The 21,632-nt window shown below is 38.8% G+C and overlaps 2 protein-coding genes across 6 annotated transcripts in view; one reads left to right on the forward strand and one right to left on the reverse strand.

Moving 5' to 3' along the window:
• Window positions 1–550: 550 nt before the first annotated feature.
• zdhhc16a (zinc finger DHHC-type palmitoyltransferase 16a) overlaps window positions 551–21,632 on the reverse strand; it is a 97,057-nt gene continuing 75,975 nt past the window's right edge. The window contains exons 1-11 of one of the 5 annotated variants that reach the window (XM_062058121.1): window positions 12,382–12,534; window positions 10,361–10,615; window positions 7,998–8,192; window positions 7,718–7,806; window positions 6,540–6,568; window positions 6,323–6,456; window positions 6,076–6,159; window positions 5,908–5,993; window positions 2,454–2,520; window positions 1,050–1,120; window positions 551–972 (exon numbers count right to left, since the gene is read on the reverse strand). In XM_062058121.1, coding sequence (XP_061914105.1) covers window positions 870–972; window positions 1,050–1,120; window positions 2,454–2,520; window positions 5,908–5,993; window positions 6,076–6,159; window positions 6,323–6,456; window positions 6,540–6,568; window positions 7,718–7,806; window positions 7,998–8,192; window positions 10,361–10,615; window positions 12,382–12,414 — 1,146 coding nt within the window. In that variant the 5' untranslated portion in view covers window positions 12,415–12,534 and the 3' untranslated portion in view covers window positions 551–869. Of the gene's footprint in view, window positions 973–1,049; window positions 1,121–2,453; window positions 2,578–5,907; window positions 5,994–6,075; window positions 6,160–6,322; window positions 6,457–6,539; window positions 6,569–7,717; window positions 7,807–7,997; window positions 8,193–10,360; window positions 10,616–12,381; window positions 12,535–21,632 lie in introns of those variants that run through there. The other 4 variants (XM_062058119.1, XM_062058123.1, XM_062058120.1 and 1 more) reach the window with 4 other exon arrangements.
• On the forward strand, window positions 12,833–20,359 carry mettl18 (methyltransferase 18, RPL3 N3-histidine). Its single transcript, XM_062058124.1, has 2 exons — window positions 12,833–13,255; window positions 19,112–20,359. The coding sequence occupies exons 1-2, from the start codon at window positions 13,160–13,162 to the stop codon at window positions 20,000–20,002; spliced, it is 987 nt and encodes a 328-aa protein (XP_061914108.1). The 5' UTR covers window positions 12,833–13,159; the 3' UTR covers window positions 20,003–20,359.

A 21,632-nucleotide genomic window follows, 5' to 3' on the forward strand; every position in this document is an offset into this window, starting at 1 on the left:
GGTATTAAAAAAAATCTACATTTCTACGATAAAACTAATTCCAAAGTGTTCACTTACCAGACTGTTTTAACTAAGAAAAAGGGAGCGGAAGTTTTATTGTTACGGTTTAATAGTGGCCAACATTTGGCGCTTGACAATTCTCACCCTCCCAGAAGAATCCTTATCACGGAAACTGGTATTTTGCATGATGGATAAATTATAGTTGGAATGATTAATAATTAAGTTTTATTGATAATATTCTGTCTGTATAGGCTGTTTTTTACCTGCATTTGTCAATAATAGTATACAAACCCTGTATAATGTATCTGATGCAGTATATTCCGATGAAGATCAAATCTGGCATGGTCTGAATTAATCCCTGACAGCATATGTGTGTGTGGTCTTTCTGCACTAACAACTCTGTGATGTAACATATGAGATGCTGTGACCATGAAACTAAAATAAAATGCACAGTTATGCAGGCAGATTTTGTGTACTGTTGCAAGGAAGAAAACGTGAAACTGAAAATGCATTATTTGTATATTGTGATTCTGAATAATAACTACATTGTCAAGGTGTGAAGTTATTTAAACAAGGTTTATTAACTTAAACAGATACAAAACACATATAAATAACACTTTACTGTAGTGTCGTACAGGCTTATGAAGTATAAGCTTTGGTCGAATAAGAGGAGATAACGCCCTTAAATTATTTGTTTCAATTCCATCAGTGGCTGATTAAAGATCCATCTCCGCAAGTTTGCGCAGAGGGGTTTTGAGGTATCGAGGGTTGATATCATCCAATCCCTTGAGTTCCACCTGGATCCATCTTTAAAAAGAGCCTGCAGCCCAGGAGCATCTTGACAGTTTAAAATGTCTCTAGGTCGCCCATCATACCGGCATTGGGTCCTTTTTTAGCTGGAAGACGTCCCATGTCAAGCCGTCGCTAAGTGGAGAGTGAGTGGAGGGCAACAGGACACGTGTCATCCAGTGACTGGAAGCAAAGGTCACATGGTAACAGACGGGGTCAATGACAGTACTACGGAAACACAAAACATTGAGGAAACACACCTTCTCTTCTCCACGCCAAAGAAGACCTTCCAGTTATTCAACTTGCCGTAGTTGAATGGGTTTTTGTACACCTTGCGCAAGGTAAAGAGAGAGGTGAAAAGCCCTTATAACACAGTTATGTAATTTATTTAAACCATACTTGCCAACCTTGAGACCTCCAATATCGGGAGGTGGGGGTAAGGGTCGTGGGGGGGGGGGGGGGGGGGGTTGGGGTCGTGGTTATTTACAGATAGAATTCACCAACTCGAGTATTTCATATATATTTCATATATATATATATATATATATATATATATATATGAAATACTTGACTTTCAGTGAATTCTAGCTATATATATATATATATATATATATATATATATATATATATATATATATATACAGTATATATATATACCGTAATTTCCGGACTATAAGCCGCTACTTTTTCCCCTCGTTCTGGTCCCTGCGGCTTATACAAGGGTGCGGCTTATTTACGGCCTGTTCTTCTCCGACACCGACGAAGAGGATTCCGGTGGTTTTAGTACGCAGGAGGAAGACGATGACACAATGATTAAAGACTGACTTTTCATATACCGGTAGGCTGGTTATTTTGATAACGTACAGGCGAGCACTTTGTATTACTTTGCACCGTTGTATTATTTGTACTCTGCACGAATGCTGTTCGCCATGTCAAAGATGTGAAAGTTTGATTGAATGATTGAAAGATTTATTGTTAATAAATGGGACGCTTTGCGTTCCCAAACAGTCATCTCTGTCCCGACAATCCCCTCCGTGGTAGCAGGAACCCCTATATACTACGCTAATTACACATCACCTGCAGCTTATAGTCGGGTGCGGCTTATATATGGAGCAATCTGTATTTTCCCCTAAATTTAGCTGGTGCGGCTTATAGTCAGGTGCGGCTTATAGTCCGGAAATTACGGTATATATACAGTATATATATATATATTTATTTTATTTACATAGAAAAAAAAACAAAAACTTGAATTTCAGTGTTCCGGTGGCTATCCATTAGATGGCAGTATTGTCCTGTTTAACTTCTCCGTTCATGATGAGTATATCATTTCGGCCGCCATGTCTGTAATTTCCTCGTTCTTCTGCTTCGTCTCCTTGTTGTGTGCGCAGTTGTGCACTCTATAAAAGCCCTAGATGTTATGACGTCTTTGGGCAGGCAAGCTGTTTATATTGTGGGAAAGCGGACGTGAGAACAGGATGTCCCCACTCAGTCTCAGGTCCGCATTTAGCTGGAGGGGGCGTGGCCTCCAGCTCCGGCTGAATACCGGGAGTTTGTCGGGAGAAAATCTCTGCCGGGAGGTTGTCGGGAGAGGCGCTGAATACCGGGATTCTCCCGCTAAAAACGGGAGGGTTGGCAAGTATGATTTAAACAATCCACTCACTCACCTGTCCCATTTTGGCCAATCGACTCTTTTCCTTGTGGTTGATGTACTTTTCAATGCTGGTTTCACCCCTGGATATGAGAAATGCATGCCAAGTGGTTAGAGCTCCCAGGGTCACTGCCACCGTGCTGAAAGAACACAACACATTTGGAGTCACCACCTACTTATTGATAAAATAAGTCATACATTCAAATACAAGCAATATGATAGTCCAGGGTCCTCCATGAGACCGGAGCGCTCTGTTTTTTTACGGACCGAGTGCAAAAACACCAGTCAAAGATCCTCTCTGTAAAAGGCTGCTGCTTTTTTTAAGGCCTTGTAGCAGAGCTATTCAACTGGTGGGCCGGGGGCCAAATATGGCCCAGGAATCACACCAGTTCAAAACTTGGGGGACAACAATTGTTGCATCACATTCCTGCTGTTGTACAACGGAGCTTGGACGACTGTAAACACATTGACCTTGTTAGCAAACACAGAACAATATGGTCTAAATTTGTGATTTACATAACTGAGGCTTTTTTGAAGGCACCCCTTTAAGTCCTGCCCTTTTTGGCAGTTACGTTTTATTTTTGTAATGTGATTTATGTAACTAAGGTGTTGCTGTAGTTTGTTTACTTCAGATGCAGTCAGTAGTATTTGTTCAACTTCTTTAGTTGTACTAGTGGTGTTCCTCAAGGTTGCGTTTTAGGGCCTCCCTTTTTCCTCATTAGGCTATTGTGGCCCGTTTACTTCAGTTAAAAAAACACTACAGTGCTTTCATAGAGATGATCTTTGACTAGCTTTTTTGCAGAATATTCCTAAAAACAGCAGAGTGCTCTTGTAAAAATAGAGCAAATTTAAATGTCTACTGTAGAAGACATTGGTTCTCCGGAGTATACAAAATAAGCCTTATAGTGAAGGGAGAAGTTCGGCCGCCGGTGCTTAGTTTTCTGGAAATGTGGCCCCCCCAAAAATTGTGTTGATTATCCCCCCTGCCTTACAGCAAAACAATAGTGAAAGATTTACATGACAGGTGCACGCTGCTGTTTTTGAGGGTTGACTGCAAAAAGACGAGTCCAAGATCCTCTATACGACAGAAGTGCTCTCCTGTTTGCCAAGTTTTGAACCAAACTTGCATGCTGATCTGATGTCGCTCATGGGCTGGATTTGGCCAATGGTCATAGCTCTGATCTGAAGGATTAACTCCAAAAGTTAACATTTTTTGGGGCTTTATTTACCAGTGATGGCAAAAGGGAAAAGGAGGCAAAGAGTGAGGATGAAAGGCAGAAAACCTAAAATTGTATTTATTGCAAACCAGGAAAAGGCCTATCTGCTCAGGAGAAGAGTACAGTGTAACCTCAATTTACAAACCTCTTGATTTGGGAACTTTTCCATTTACGAACTTTTAGATTGCGGCAAATATGCCTCTGTGTGCGAACCATTTTGTGCGTGCTTGTATTGAAGAGATTGAGGAAGGAAAAATATAGAAAAGATGCCAAAACTGACTTATTTTACAGCAGAGGAGAAGACTACCTCTCATTCAGCGGTGCCTCTTCCAAGAGTACACACAAACACAGGAGAAGACTACCTCTCATTCAGCGGTGCCTCTTCCAAGAGTACACACAAACACACGGTGCCTTCCCCCTACCCCCTCCCTTGTCTTCCCCTCTCTGCTCATTTCTCTCCTCTTGTGAAGACCTATGCAGATGTTAATTTACTGTATGTTTGAGTTTGAGTTTATTTCGAACATGCAAGCATACAACATGATACATCACAATTTCCAGTTTCTCTTTTCATAGATTTTACTTTTTTAAATGTTTATTATTCTGGCAAATACGGTTGTTTAAGTTGAGGATTTGTGATTTCTGATCGTGTGTGAGCGCACCAACGGGACTTCTGTGAGTGTGGGCTTGTTGGCAGAGCAGTGCAGACCGCACAGTTGAGCTTGTTATTGTTGTTGTTCTGGCTTGTTAATAAAGTTGTTATGTTTGTTTGATATACTACTGCATAGTATATAGGGCTGCAACAACTAATCGATTAAATCGATTATAAAAATAGTTGGCGATTCGTTGGATCTGTGCTATGCGCATGCGCAGAGGCAATTTTTTTTATTTTTTTTTAAACCTTTAGTTATAAACTGCAACATGTACAAACAGCTGAGAAACAATAATCAAAATAAGTGTGGTGCCAGTATGCTGTTTTTTTTTCAATAAAATACTGGAAAGGATAAAAATGTAGTTTGTCTATTTTATCCGATTATTAATCGAAATAATAATCGACAGATTAATCGATTATCAAATTAATCGTTAGTTGCAGCCCTAATAGTATATAGTATAAAGTACTATATAGCACCTTATATTGTGTTTAACGTGTACAAACCTTAACTAAAGTAGGGACTTTTGTCAAGGCCGGAACCAAATATTCATATTTGCATTGTTTCTTATGGAGAAATTTGCTTTGCTGTACAAAGTTTTCGAATTACAAACCATGTTCAAGAACCAATTGGGTTCGTAAATCGAGGTTCCATTGATCGCTTAATCATTTCTATACCTATGACACCCTCCTGTTCACTCTCTGTCACATGTATTTAAGGTGTCTTGATGGCTGAATAGTTTTACTTTATTATAAATTATTACACAGTGGTTAACTTCTCCCTGTGCTTGTATGACAGTTATTACGGTCTTAGGCCGGCCCACAAATTGAGCTGGGAACGAATCGATACACGTTCTATTACTTATTGTTTGTATTGAAAAAAAAGTCTTCGGTAATCAACGAGCATCACAGAACGAAATACGTGCCATCAAGCAGTTTGTCGCAGTGTTGCAAAAACGCTGCAAACAGTCCAAGAGCATAAACCAAGTGAATACTTATACTGCCTGTAGCTTATTTCCTATACAACTGTGACAATCTGAGACAATTATGTCTGGTTGTGTTTCCTTAGTTTGTGTTTATTTCCTGTCAGCGCTCTTATTTTAGTTCCATTTCCTGCATGTCTCCCTGAGCGCTCGTTTCCCTCACCTGTCCCTGATTGGCAGCCTGGCACACCTGGTTGCAGTTGCCAAACAGGCTGTTATTTATGCCTGCCTCGCCCTCCAGTCAGGGCTCGATGATTGTTTCCTGTTTCCCCTGCATGTGCACTTACCAGTTGCACTGTTTGCTTTTTGACATTAAAGTCATGTTTGCCTGCGCTACGCCTGCCATCTCTGCATCCTGGTGTTCAACATCTACAGAACCTGACTACGTCCGTTGTGTCCTTAAGCAAGACACTTCACCCTTGCTCCTGATGGGTCCTGGTTAGCGCTTTGCATGGCAGCTCCCGCCATCAGTGTGTGAATGTGTGTGTGAGTGGGTGAATGTGGAAATAGTGTCAAAGCGCTTTGAGTTTCTTAAAAAGGTAGAAAAGCGCTATACAAGTATAACCCATTTACCATTTTACAACCGAGTTAAAATGATGCTTCAAGAATGACTTTAGATTTTACCTGGTGAGAACCCACATGTAGATGATACTCTTATTTATAATCTTTTCCTTAAAGGTGTACACAGGCGCAGGTGTCACATAGTCCGCCTTCAGACGAAAAAGAAAACACATTAGATGATGAGGTAATGATAATAGTCACATTTACTAGTGAATATGTTTTAGTTAGTACCTGACCAGTGGGAAGAAGCCCTATGAGAGGTCCCATCCCTGTTACAGGTATCCCTGGTTTTTCAATTTCCAAATGTTTAAAGCGCTAAAGCAGCAGCCCGCAAACACCAAGCAGAGTGTTAGAAAAAAGCGACAAATAGGCTTTTGTTATTATAACCCCGCAGAGACAGACATGACAAAACAAACAACCACAAAGTTGCAAGCAGCAATGAAGGGAAACACTGCGCTCATGAGGCAGATCCGCTCACCTCCAGGGTATGATACGCATCGATGAAGAGGTTTCTGCCGCTGACGCTACAGTACACACAGCCCAGGCTCATGAAGAAGCAGAAGGAGAAGAAGTAACGGTGGTTAGAATGTCCTACACAGGTATTCAACCAGGCTGATTGGAGAGCATTAAGGGCAAACCAATCAAGGACATTTCCTGTGCAACTCTAAGTATGGTTTGCCTTGACAAAAGGATACGACAGTGATGGTCCATTTTTAGAATGCACCTGCGCAAAAAGAGAATAATGCATTAGGCCTGTTTTTTTTCTCTTGTACTACAAACTATTTTGTATGATGGATGGAAATACATTTATTTTCAATAGAAATAAATATCTAGAAAACAGCTACACACTTATATCTGGTCAAAAAGGTTAAAGGTATTGTTAGGAATTGTTGATTATATTAATTTTTTTGATAGTAGTAGATTCTGGTGAGCTAAATTAAGCATTTTATTCAATTTACATTACAATGTTTTTATTCAATTAAAAAGATGGACTACTCATATTTCCTAAATGGTCATAGTTATTATTTTGAGCAAAATTGAATATCTAATAAATAAATATAAAAAATAGCAATGTAAATGTATTTAAACGTTTATTAATACAAAATGTATACATATTGTTGATGTATTTGTAATTATGTTGATTACAGTCGTCCCTTGCCACATCGCATTTTGAAGTTTGCAGCTTCACTCGAATGTGTATTTTAATTTTTTTTTAGCACACTCTATGTATTTTTGCACTCATAAAAATGGCCAAATTAACAAAAAATATCAGTACCACAGTAGTATTTGTCGTTAGATGATACCAATGCTATCAGAGCACCCTGTTCAGTGTCATGGCCACTGATTGGCTCAGGCTCAGGCAGCATTACTATATTGGGTTACACAATTGTAAATGGGTGGGTGTTATTTCATGTCGAGAGGGCTCTCGTAATGTTAAAAAAACAAATTTAGAATGTCGTAAATACATTTGATATGCTTTAGCGATTAAAATATGACATGTATTGTTAATAATTCCTTCTTTGCAGAAATGTATTGTTTACCACGGTCAGGCCTGGAACCAAATAAGAGCGATTGACAAGGGTTTATTGTGGTTTGGATGAGAATAATAATAAACAATATGAATTGCATTCAATTTATATTAAACCATCTTTTACTTTTTGACATTATTAAGGTTTCTCATAGTCATTCACATTGACGTCCCACTGGGGTGAGTTTTCCTTGCCCGTATGTGGGCTCTGTACCGAGGATGTCGTTGTGGCTTGTACAGCCCTTTGAGACACTTGTGATTTAGGGCTATATAAATAAACATTGATTGATTGATTGATTATTAGGACTTTGAATCTAGAAGACAGTTGCAATGACATGGACTCGCCTGTTGCAGATACCACAGTGATGTGTTCTAGCTGGTTTCGGATTGACACATTTCTTGCAGACGGACACAAAAGGCATGTCATTTTTTTCCTGAAAGAAATCCAACACAATTGACAAGCATTACTTTACATTCATTGAGCATGGACTACAAAGTGACTTGTGTAACCACAGAATGAGTGTTTATTGCTATTTTTATGTTTTTCATGACGCTTTAATTCTGTCACAGTACGATGCAACAATGTAAGTTCCCCATTGCGGGATAAATACAAGTCTATCCTTACAAGAGGAGGGTATCCCGGGGCGGTCCTGGTGGCTTTGTAGTAATTAAAAACGATCATGACGATGATCCAGTGTCCGTAACAAAGGTGCCAAGCAATCCATGGAGGGGAGTACGTGTTGAGAATGATAGGCAGGAGGACCATGTAGGCTATCACCAGGATGGAGCAGGTCAGCAGTACCACCATGAAAACAAACACCTTATAAACAAAAACACAACAGACGTACGGCTGTAAATTACAAGAATGTATCTCACTGAACAGCTTAATTGACTTAATTTAAGGTCTCTGGACTCTTTGATGAAGAATAATGCAATTATTGGTTAATGTAGAGTTCTGTTCGTACACAACATTTATGTACACTTGCACACCTGGGCAAAAACAGAAGATAGTAATGCTTAGTTCTGATTGACACCATCAGCATAATTACCTCACAATTCAGTTATTTTTGTGGGTGTTTATTAAAAGAGCTACTTGACTCGGATATGACTGTATTTTCACAGGTCGCAAGTACAGGTGGCACCAAAACAGCTTCCCTCAAAGTGAGTCAAAGCTTTTTTTCCTGTCACTCACACACACCAGTGACCTGGAGAAGCACAGCTCTGAATATGATGGAGTGAAATTCTTGTGGATGTACTACCAGTCTGTGGTTGCCAGTGTTCTGTACTACATTGTAGTGTGCTGGGGGGGGCAGTACATCCAAGAAGGACAGCTCCAGACTGGAGAAACTGATCAGGCGGGCCGGTTCTACGATCGGAATAAAACTGGACTCACTGGTGACGGTGGCAGAGAAGAGGACTGTGGAAAAACTAGTGAGCATCCTGGATGATGCCAGTCACCCTCTGCATACCGTTATCAGTAGCCAGAGGAGCCTGTTCAGTGCTAGACTGCTTCATCCCAAGTACAGGACTAATAGACTAAAAAACTCCTTTGTCCCACGCGCCATTAGACTGTACAACTCCTCTCTTGGGGCGAGGGGAGGTACTAGGATGACAGGGGATGTAAAACAATAACAGTGCAATACTTTTTCATAACATGGTCACTACTGCCTAGTTTCTCTTGCTATATTATTATTTTACTGTTATATTTTTATTCTCATTGTTGCTTTTTATTTTTATTCTTATTGAAATATTTTTCTATTTTGTTTCCATTTATACCCCCATTATTTACTTTTTACTTTTTAAATTCGATCTCAATTCTGTACACTGCTGCTGGAATTTTAATTTTCCTGAGGGAACTCTCCTGAAGGAATCAATAAAGTACTATCCAGTGTTTCCCACACATTCATTTATTTGTGGCGGCCTGCCACGAAAGAATTACGTCCGCCACAAATTTTAAAAAAATTATTTTTTTTAAAGTTTTTTTTTTTTTTCCTGTCCAGCTTCTCAGGCAAATCATATAGTTGATGTAGATGCCCATATAGGCTGTTCAGATTTACTTTACAAAAGAGAAGTGTAGGATACTTCTCTTGTTGCCTTATTTGTATTTGACCACTACTGTTTTCTGTTTATTTGTTACTGACTGTGGCAGGACACCTCTGCCTCTGTTTCACTTTATGTTGCTGGTAAATAATATGGTTGTAGTAGTAGGCTAAAGTTAAATTATTTAGTATTCACTAATTAAAGGGGCAGAGCTTTAAGAGACATTTTAGCTTTTATATTTTATAAGATATATTTTTTGTAGGAACCGCAATTAATAAATATATTTCAGTGAATAACTTATTGTTCAAATCTGTATATAAATATGTACATAAAGTGTTGTAATTATATTGTAAAATAAATGGATGGATGGATGGATGGATGGATGGACGTTTAAAACAAAACGGTTATTATTAATTAGTAAGTATACATTTTTTGAGCCTTTTTAGAGAAAATCATATCATTGTAGTAAATTATGCAAATTACTCGATTATGTCATGGTGACCACGCCCATAGCCACGCCCCCACCGCCACAGGTATCTTGGCAGTTTATGGGAAACACTGTTATCTATCTGTCTATCTATTCTACACCACTATAAAGTACCAAGGCAATAATAAACATATTGTTAAATCATGATTTGGAAGCTATAAAGTATAAAGCATCCCAAAAAGTGGAATTTGGAGTTCAAAAAAAAAAAGCCCTGGAAAAAATAATTAAAATTAAAGAGTCAAACAAACCCTCAATTGTGTTCCACTCTGAAGGTTCCATAGTATCACTCTGGACATGTAAATCAAAACTGAGCATTATATTTTTTTTAAATCCATTTTCTTTTGGCATTTTGAGTGCGTAAAAACACAAAATACAAACAAAACAGAGATTTTTAGCCTGCAAACTAAAAAATATCTACGATAGACAAATGACTACTATCAACCAAGCATGCAAATACTTACCGCACCAAACCAGCGTGTCAAGTAGTCCACGGTCCAAAACATTGGTTCAAACAATGTATCAAAAAGCACATCTGAGTCTGTTAGGGAGTTATAGAAAAGGGACTGAAGCAGCAGTTTGGAGTAGGCCCGCGTTGTGGTAAACCACTGAGGCAGCCAGCATCTTCTTCTCCTGGGACATACGCGCAATAGCACGCATCGCAACAGGTGCACAAGAGAGCTGGGACAACACCGCCACATCCTGCAACATCCAATCACCTAGAAGAAAGAAAATGGTTTACAAAGCACTCAACAGCCTTGAGACAGAGTTGTTTTAAATACACTGCATTGATGACAACATGCTGGACTACTACAAGCAAAGGGGATCTTCAAAACAAATCTCAACTAATCTCCTAGAGCCTAAAAACCTCTTGAAAAATACTTGAGTTTGCACCACCAGTGGTAAGAAAAGAAGGCGGAGACTGAAAGCTTCAGAAACTGGTTTATCCAGGCTAATTACACATTAAATGGCAAAAGAATAATTGCTGCTGTGACAAAGCAGCTCAACAGGCTGTTTTAAACATGCCTTCTTTTTGTCATTTTGGTGCAACTTCTGTTAAGAAGTATGCAACCTGGTAGCACCAAAACATCGTTTAAATGGGACTATTGGACTATTGGTTATTGTGTGAATGCATTCACACATATGGTTTTCTACACCAAAATTAATCTATTCATTCTTCAACTTCTTCTTCTTCTCCAGATTTTGGCACGCTCTACCTTCCACATTTTTCACACGATTCAAACCGTTCCAACTTCAAACTGTTCAGCCTATTCGGGAATCGTAGACTTTCCCTTGACAAATTCCAAAAATTCCCAGATTTCCCAGAATTTCAGGTTTCCCGGGACATTTTTCCCATTCAAAATGAAATGGCCATTTTTCAAACTTTCACCATTTCCACATTTTTCAACCAATTCAAACCATTCCACCTTCAACATATTTCACCATTCTGGAAATTCAAACAACCATTTTTCCAAGTTCCAAAAAATTCCAGGATTTTCCAGAATTCCTGGTTTTCCAAAGCCCTATCGCCACCCTTTTTTCTGGCACCTACTCCTCCCACATTTTTCAACCTACTTCAACCGTTCCACCTACAAAACATTTCTCTTAATTAGGACAAAAAACGAAGTTGTTTTTTTAACTGGAAAAATTCCCGGTTTTCCCGAAATTCCAGGAATTCCGTAATACCATTTCTCAATTCAACATTTCTCGACCAATTTGAAAAATTCCAACACCAATCATTTCAACTCATATAGACAATTCAAGTTTTGTACCATTTTCAAAAAAATTCCAGATTTTCCCGAAATTCCCTAATACCATTTACTACTTCAACATTTCTTGCCCGATTTAAACAATTCCGACACCAACCAATTGTTGATGAAGCTCATTCAGGACAGTCATGCTCCTAATCATTTTCTAAAAAAAACTTTTCCCCAAGTTCCCAAAATTTCCAGGAAATTCCCTTTGAAATGAATGGGACATTTTTCCAAGCCGCACAATTCCCACATTTTTCAACCTATTCCAACGTCAACACATCCACTCATCCTGGACATTCAAACTAACACTTTTCCAAGTTCCAAACCAAATTCCGTTTTTTCCTGGATATTCAAACTCTTCAACATTCAAACCATTCCAACATCCAAACTATTCTTACATTCATACTACATTATGTCACATAACGATCATGTTTTGCTGCATTCCAGACAGGGTGGTGTTTTTTTTGTACTAAATCATCTGGAAGGTGGCTGACTTTTGACTCAAAATGTTGATTTTAGCAGTCCATCATAAAATAGGGGTAGACTAAACAACAATCCCGTAGATAGCCTGTCCCATGTGCCATAAAGCTATTGCGACTATAGACAAATCTGCAGAAAATAGACGGCCCCCCCAAATCCATTCTACATATGTCATTCTTGTGTTTCAAATAAGTCAATACATAGCTGGCAATGAGTGCTGCTTATTACAGTCTCGTAAATAACATACTCACTTTCTTGTGAATGAAAAAACTGCCGAAAAACATCCCCTAGTCGACATCTTTCAGAAGGACGATAAAAAACATGACAATGTTGACACACAAGCGACGAGACGCGGGCAACGATAAAGGACAGCTTGACAGTTGCGCTCAGGGCTGAGCTCTCTTGCCGAGTGCGCATGCGTGAGAGCTCAGCGAAAAGCATGATGGGAGTTTGAGTCAGAAAGTATAGTTTTGTTGACTTTATTTCCGCACATAAAGTTACCGTTATGGGCGTTACAAGTTGCAAATCGCTGATGCTACTGTTATTTACATTGACTAGCAATTAAAGACATGTATTCATTTATATTTTCAAAAACGTTGAACTCAGATTTGGCTGCTTTATTTCAAGGAATTCTGGGAATTGAAGTACATAAGCTGGCGCCCACCCACTTTAGTGTGGCAGCTCTCTTGCCGAGTGCGCATGCGTGAGAGCTGAGCGAAAAGCATGATGGGAGTTTGAGTCAGGAAGTATAGTTTTGTTGACTTTATTTCAGCACAAAGTTACCGTTATGGGCGTTACAAGTTGAAAATCGCTGATCCTGGTGCTATTTACATTGACTAGCAATTAAAGACATGTATTCATATATATTTTCAAAAACGTTCAACTCAGATTTGGCTGTTTTATTTTGAGGAATTCTGGGAATTGGAGTACATGGCTGGCGCACACCCACATTAGCTCGACATGTGCAGTTAGCAACATTCTGTGCTAACCTGGCTACCATCTTTCACTACTCAGTACAACTCGGAAAATATGTCGTTTTGTTTTAATTTCAACGTGGATGGAAACCTGGACGACGTGGACGGGAATATATCGCTCAACTATAAGACCGAATGTGCCACGAAACCGGTGAGTAATTGCAACATCATCATAATCTCAAAACAGTGCCTGGCTTTCCCCTAATAGTATGCAGTGTTGTGTTCGAGTTAATTTTTAAAACTGTTAAAGCGTATATTCTACTGGTTACATTCTGACAGGGGCGTTCATTCGAATAATGTTGAGATTCCTAGTCACACAGAAAGCTTCGGAAGTTCAACTTTCACCCACTAGAGAGCGCCCTTTCACAGTCTACCTGCAAGAATCCGCCTTTATTTTTTTAAACGGTGGAAGGAGGTCCAGGGATGGTACGAGAGCTTGATTGATTGATTGATTGAAACTTTGATTGCACAGTTCAGTACATATTCCGTACAATTGACCACTACATTGTAACACCCGAATAAGTTTTTCAACTTGTTTAAGTCGGGGTCCACGTTAATCAATTCATGGTACAAATATATACTAGAGCAGGGGTCACCAACGCGGTGCCCGCGGGCACCAGGTCGCCCGTAAGGACCAGATGAGTCGCCCGCGGGCCTGTTCTAAAAAAAAAAATTAAAAAAAATTAAAAAAAAAAATTTAAAAAAAAAAATTAAATCTACATAGAAAAAACACAAGATACACTTTCAATCAGTGCATCAACCCAAACAACCTCCCCCATGCACACTCATCCACACCCACTCACACAAAAGGGGTTATTTCTTTCTGCTACCAATATTCTGGTTCCCACAACATAGACAACACATCTGCAAGGGACACAGTCCCTGAAGCACACATGATTGTATAGGCTGCTGGTCCACTAACATTTTCATTAATTACTATTTTTTATGTAATTATTTTTATATTGTTTTACTTTATTTTTTATCCAAGAAAATGTTTTTTATTTATTTATCTTATTTTATTTTTTTAAAAAGGGCCTTATCTTCAACAGACCAGGTTGTCAATGAAATTAGATTTGTTCAAAGGGTTTTTTAAACCAGGCCCAGTCCAGATAATGTCCAAGTCGGACTCAGCAACACACACCTTCATTCATGTACACAGAAAAAAATTAGGGAACACAACAGATTGCATATAATTTATAAACAAAATTACATTTTCAAAATAAGCATTTATGTACAGTCCAGATTATGTCCAGGTCACTCAAATTAGGGAACACAACAACAGATATCATATAATCTATAAACATAATTATACTTTCAAAATAAGCCTTTGAGGACTTCTCATCTTTTTTTTTAATGTTTTTTGGCATCATTATCGTTTTCAACCATGTAACTTTCTAAAGTTACAAAATACTGAATAAATGTTTTAAAGAAAGTAATACTAAGTGAATATCTGTTTTTGGCCTTAAAAATAAACATTTTACCGAGTACTATAATTAAATTGACTAAATCATGATTGTCAATGAACTCTCCTAAAATAACAGAAACCACATTAAGCTTCATAAACAAACCAATCCTTAAACACATTTTTTCAACTTCCACCCAAAACAAAGACACAATATGACAATACCAAAACAAATGCAGGGTGGATTCAGGCTCCTGACAACAAAATCGGCAATCATCTGACTCTGTCATATTCCATAATTTTAACATTTTCCCTGTGGGTAAGAAGTTATAAATAATTTTAATTTGAAAATAACGATTTTGCACATCGATAGTGGTTTTATAGATTAGTTTGAATATGTCATCCCATGGCAACGGGCAGTCAAAAAAGTCCTCCCATTTTCCATTTGTGTTGTATGAGGCAGCCTTCAAAGATTTCTTTATTAAATAAAAATTATATATGTTTCTATTTATTTTAGTTCCTTTTTGCCAACTAGAATTTCTTATTAGAGGTTTACAAACTAATAATTTAGTAGTTCCATAATTAATTATTTGTTTCCATCTTTTCCCAATTACTCCAGTTAGTTGATAAAATGAAAAGCTTGAGCAAGCATCACCATACATAGCTCTAAATTCATCATACTTCATAAATTTACCATTGTCATTGATAATATCATTGACAAAAATGATTCCTCTTTCAAACATATTTTTCCAAAAGAAAGGCTTTCCATCTATTACAATATTAGAGTTCATCCATATTAACTGCTGCAAAATATTGTCTCTTTTTTCTGGCACATAAAATTGAAAACACCACTATGAGTGGATTGTTTCCTTTATGAACCCCGCCATGTTTCCCAGCAGACTCTCTGGGAGGGGATCACTTGTAAAAAAGGATACAATTTCTTTTGATACAGTACATGTTTTTTGTCCAACAGGACATTTGTGTACCACTCAATGTTTAAATACATCTTTGGAACAATTGATGCTTTTAAAGACAGACACACAGCTTCAAGGTTGAGAAGTTTCAGGCCCCCATATTCATACTCTTTGTACAAAACCTTTCTTTTAATCTTTTCTGGTTTGCCGTTCCAGACAAAATCGAAGACCCTCCGCTCATAAATCTTAAAAAAGTTTTGTGATGGAGCTGGTAATGACAAAAACAAATAAATAAATTGAGGAATAATTAACAAGTTGGCAATAGACATTTTACCATACAGGGTTAGGGATTTCCCTTTCCATAATTGCATAATTTTGTCCAGCTTTCTTAGTCGATTATCATAATTTACTGAGCCTAGATCTTCCAGATTTTATGGGACAACAACACCAAGTATGTTAACTGGTCCATCTGTCCACAAAACAGGCACTTTGCATTCCATTCGAAAGGACGTTCCTTTAGATTTCCGATCCTTAACTTTTTACATTTATCATAATTAAGCTTAAGGCCAGATTGCTGTGAAAATATGTCCAAAAGATTAAGAAGGTTCCGCAAACAATGAGGAAAAATCTTATCTTTGTGAATCAGCCTTTTCTGACATGAACTTCATCAAGAACAAACACAGAACACGCCTCACTGATGCACATCTGCAAGACTCACTCAGAGTTGCAGTGTCAAGTTACACACCAGAGTACAACACACTAGTTAACAGCATGCAATGCCAGGCTTCCCACTAACTGACAAAGAAACAGATAACAGATTTGGTGTCCAGTTGAAAGTGTGACATGATTTAAAAATTTGAGAGTTTACTTTTGTATTTTACATGAGTTATTATTTGTACAAACATGGTGCAAAGTAATTCATGATTTGTTAATAAAATGTTAGTGGTTAGCTAGTTAAAATGGGATATTGTGATTTCACAAGACTGTCTTAGAAGTGATCATTTGAAAATGTTCAATTTGAAAAATGTGCACTTAGAGAAAATATAAAAATAAAGTGTTGCATATTGATATTTATCTGTTTCTATATATATTTATTGTGAGAAAACATTAAGATGATCAGTGTTTCCACAAAGATAAATATCATTAATTATTAATAATAACAGAGTTAAAGGTAAATTGAGCAAATTGGCTACTTCTGGCAATTTATTTAAGTGTGTATCTAACTGGTAGCCCTTCGCAGTAATCAGTACCCAAGAAGTAGCCCTTGGTTTCAAAAAGGTTGGTGACCCCTGCTTTAATTTGATATGGTAATAATGCTAACCATTTTATCGCGGGTATCATTATTACTGTTTATCGTTACATCCCTATACTATATGCAAGTATTTATCTTTTTGTGTTAAATAACTGTGAAATGCATATTATAAGGTTTAAAGTAGGGCTGGGCGATATATCGGTATACTCGATATATCGCGGGTTTGTCTCTGTGCGATATAGAAAATGACTATATCGTGATATTCGAGTATACGTTCTCACGCAGTTGCTTTTAGCTGCTGGCATTACACTACAGGCTCTTCTCACTCTTTCTTTTCTCTGCTTCTCACAGAGACTCAAACAAGCGCACCTTCTTACATACGTCACATACGTATACGCCCTCGCTGAGCAGAGAGGTAGCAGCATGGCTAAAGTTAGCTGTGGTGCTAGTGGTAATACGAGAGAAAGAAGGTACGAATCTAGAAACAAATGAAGGAAGAATTAATTCCTAAGAAAAACAGCACGGAGTCCATCGTCTGGCGGTGGTTTGGCTTCAAGTGGGAATATGTCGAACAGACAACCGTAATTTGTCAAGTGTGGGGCTAAAGCGTTGCTAATATGTAGCATCATTTGAAAAGTCACCCGCTCGAGAATGAAGAGTGCTTACTCCGCACGTCAACATCTCCGTTCGGTGCCACACCAACAAAATGCCAAGGCAACTATTTCCACATCAACACCGTATGAAAAAAATAGTCCATGACATAAGGAGATAACGTCCGCCGGAACCTACCACATAGCGAAGGACATACACTATTTGATTTCCTATTATGCAGCTCATTTTTATTTGACAGTTATTGAAATACCTTGTGTGACATCATGCCCAAAAGTGCACTTTATTTGTTTTAAACTATTGTAGTGGCGTTCTGTACAAAAATTGCACTTTAATTTAGTGTTGTTTTGATATGTCATCTTGGTGACATCATGCACAAAAGTGCACTCATAGCTTGTTTTAAAATGTCTCTGACAATCTTGCACTTTCTGTTTTGAAATGACATGAATGTTTGTGCCACTGCTTAATAACTGTTTTATAAATACAGTTTTGGTCAATTGACTTAGTTGTGATTTCCCTCTCTGCATGGAAGTTTAAAATGAGCATATATTAATGCAGTATGAAGAAGAATGTTTTAATGTAGACACAGAGAATCATCATACTGCTGTGATTATATGCATCAAGTGTTCATTCAAGGCTAAGGCAAAATATCGAGATATATATCGCGACATGGCCTAAAAATATCGAGATATTAAAAAAAGGCCATATCGCCCAGCCCTAGTTTAAAGTAGTGTTTCTTAACCATACTTCATAATTTGTTCTTATTTATGAGTGCCTTCTTATGCAGTATATTTGGTGAGTACTTATTTGTCTAATCAGCCTGACCTAAGCCTAAGGTTTATGTGTTTAATAAATACTAATGTTTGTGATTAACACATGGTTTCATATAATTTGACAAAGTTGTTTACTTGTTAAACTGTGAGTAGGTTAGATAAGATTAATGAATACGATTAAAATCAAGACTAGAGTAGAATTACTAATTCAGTGTTAATATTTGAGTGGATCCCGGGCTCTCAGTTAGGCCCCGAGGTCAAAAAGGTTAAGAACCCCTTGTTTATAGTATCAAAAAGGGCATTTAAAGAGATTGTGTTTTGTATTTGCTTTTGTTCGTCATTCATGGGAATGTTTCCTTGGTGCCGCAGCACCAAGGAAAAAACACAGACACAACTTCCTCTAACTCCCAGTACGAATATCGTAGAGACATGAAACAAAAACCTCTATGTAGGTCTGACTTAGAGCTAGATTTCATATACTGACATCCTTCAGCAAAAATCAACAGGAAGTTGGCAATCACCACTTCAAAACAAAAGTTTCATAAAAACACTCATTTTTGCCTCTTTGAGCTGTAATTTGACCCCCTTAAAATACTTCAAAACTCACCAAACTTTTTACACACATCAGGACTGGCGGAAATTGCCAAATAAGCGGGCCCGACCAACGCTGCTTGCAGCTTTAATTATTATTAAAATCTTTGACAACCATTGATTAAAACAGTCTCTGTCAGTAATGGCTCACCATTAATCAAGTGTTGACATGTATTAGGAAAGTTATCAGGGATTTTTATACTTATAAGGCGTGTTCTGACTTGTCAACAACTAATGACTAACACATGACATGCTGACAGCGCTAATTTCATTCTTTGAATCACACGGAGGATTTGTAATCGTTTCAAATGAGGCAATCGCACTCGCATTGTGATGGTTTTGAGAGCCATTGAACACGGCAAAGGTCACATCCTGTATTTGGCATGTAAGGCTGAATGAAATAAAGCATTTTTAGTCATAGCTGAACCAGTTTACATTTACTAAGTAGCAGGATTGTGTTTTTCAGTTGGAGGAAAGTGGCAGCGGAAGAGAGCCAGTAAAAGAGGCCAAGGAGCATTTCCCACCCTCTGACCCCCAGCACCTTCTCGACGATGCCGTCTCTGAAACCGTCTCCATCGGTGCTCTCCCTCCCCTTCACTTCCTCAACGAGACCATTTTTGAAAGGACCGTCTCTGAGAGGGAGGACGCGGAGAACGTTCTGTCCCGCACGGCCGAGCAGAGGTCCGACCTCATCACGGGGGTGTACGAGGGAGGGCTGAAGGTGTGGGAGTGCACATATGATCTCCTGGAGGTGATCGACAGGGAAGGGGAGACATTCGGCGACAAAGCGGTCTTGGATTTGGGCTGTGGGGCGGGGCTCTTGGGGATATTGTCTATGAAAAGAGGAGCCAGGGAAATCCACTTCCAGGACTACAACAGTACTGTCATTGAGCAGCTGACTATGTCAAATGTCATTCTAAACTGCCAAGATGATGACTGTAACCTAACAGAGACCAAATATGGTACTCTGCCTCCCAAAAGAAGAGCTTTAGAAGCTCCATCCCAGCACCTGCTACTATCCAGGTGTAAATTCTTCTCAGGGGAGTGGCGCTCCTTTATTACTTTGGCCTCAAGTCAGGAGCCGCCATTGAAATACGACATTATAATGACATCAGAGACCATATACAACACTGCTTATTACCCAGCGCTTCACGACGCCTTCCACAAACTGCTGGCGCCTCACGGACTCGTCTACCTGGCCACCAAGTCTCACTACTTTGGAGTGGGCGGCGGCCTGCACCTGTTTGAGACTTTTGTGGCGGAAAGGGGGGTTTTCTCTCTGGATCACCTGTGGGATGGCGAAGATGGTCTTCAGAGACATGTTGTAGTTTTGCGTTTTAATAAAGAAGCAGACTAGTCTTTTAAGTGTACACTACAACTGGATGTGAACTTGGGGGTGATCAAGAAAGCATACGTCATCTTTACAAGATCAAAATCAGCACAGACGTATTATTATAATACATTTGTTTCTGGCATTTCGTCAATAGAACCTGACGCCATGTCTCAGACTGTGTTTATCACCGACAACTCAACACATTGACCGTGAAGTTGTGGTACAGGTATTACTGGTCGTACGCAGGCTCTTATCTAGTAGGATGCACCTGTTTTTGTTATAAATTTTAAAAAATACAAATAGAAACACAGCTTACACATGAAATATGTCTGAATTCTACAAATACAAATGCTCTAACCAAAGATTGAATTCAAATAAAATGTTCCTTTGCTGAAATTTTGTTTGACTCTTTTTATACACCACAACCCAACTAGCTACATGTGAGTACCGTACAAGCTAAATAGTCAAAGGTAACACAACAGTGGGACATAAATTGGAGATTATTTTGAAGTGGTACTAGGTTTACTAGCTGCTTTACCATTCCACTAACACCTATGTGTCAAGGTCAAGGCCCGCGGGCCGGATTTATGGCCCCCGGGATGATATTTGATTAATATCAGAACCGGCGGGCAGCACGGTGTCACAAGGGTTAGTGCACGTGCCTCACAATACGAATGTCCTAAGTAGTCCTGAGTTCAATCCCGGGCTCGGGATCTTTCTTTGTGGAGTTTGCATGTTCTCCCCGTGACTGCGTGGGTTCCTTCCGGGTACTCCGGCTTCCTCCCACCGCCAAAAACATGCACCTGGGGATAGGTTGATTGGCAACACTAAATTGGCCCTAGTGTGTGAATGTTGTCTGTCTATCTGTGTTGGCCCTGCGATGAGGTGGCGACTTGTCCAGGGTGTACCCCGCCTTCCGCCCGAATGCAGCTGAGATAGGCTCCAGCACCACTGGCGACCACCCAAAAAAAGGGACAAGCGGTAGAAAATGGATGGATGGAGTAGAACCGGCCCGCAGGCCACAGCCTCCTGCTGCTGTTTTGCACGCACCAAAATTCCATCAGTATTGGCGCTAGTTTTCAAAATGGGGTTCTGGGGACCCCATCAAGTCATAAAAATGGGGTCCCACAGTAAATTTTTGGGGTCCCACTTTTTTGTAAGCGTTTTGAAAACAAATGATAAATGTATGCATTATCCTGTTATATCTCACATTCTATATTGTGTTTTGGAAAAAAGTTGTCATAAATATTACTTAATTCATTAAAAAAAATAATATAAAAGAAAACACATTTGTATGCATATGTAAATGTATTCAGTTATAAACATTCATTCACTTTCTGCTTTCCTTCATGGATCTAAACTTTACCGCTGCCGGCATTTTTTTCTATATTTTCATTGTAATATTATCAGAATGTGTTTGTTCTATTTTTGGCCAAAGAAAACAATCTGAAGTTGTCTTTATTTTTTTTGTTTTAATGCCATAGTTTTAATAGTGTGCACAGATTTTCCTCCATGCAGCCCCTGAGCTAAAATGACTTTGACACCTGACTAGCAGGTTTGCCAAATGCCATTTTCCCCTCAAAGGCCACCGTACTTCCTGGTTGAGGCACATTCAGACATAAATTTGAGCCTATCACCTCCAGCGTTTTTGTCA

The sequence above is a fragment of the Entelurus aequoreus genome, linkage group LG09 (genome assembly GCF_033978785.1).
Source record: "Entelurus aequoreus isolate RoL-2023_Sb linkage group LG09, RoL_Eaeq_v1.1, whole genome shotgun sequence".
Lineage (NCBI taxonomy): Eukaryota > Metazoa > Chordata > Actinopteri > Syngnathiformes > Syngnathidae > Entelurus > Entelurus aequoreus.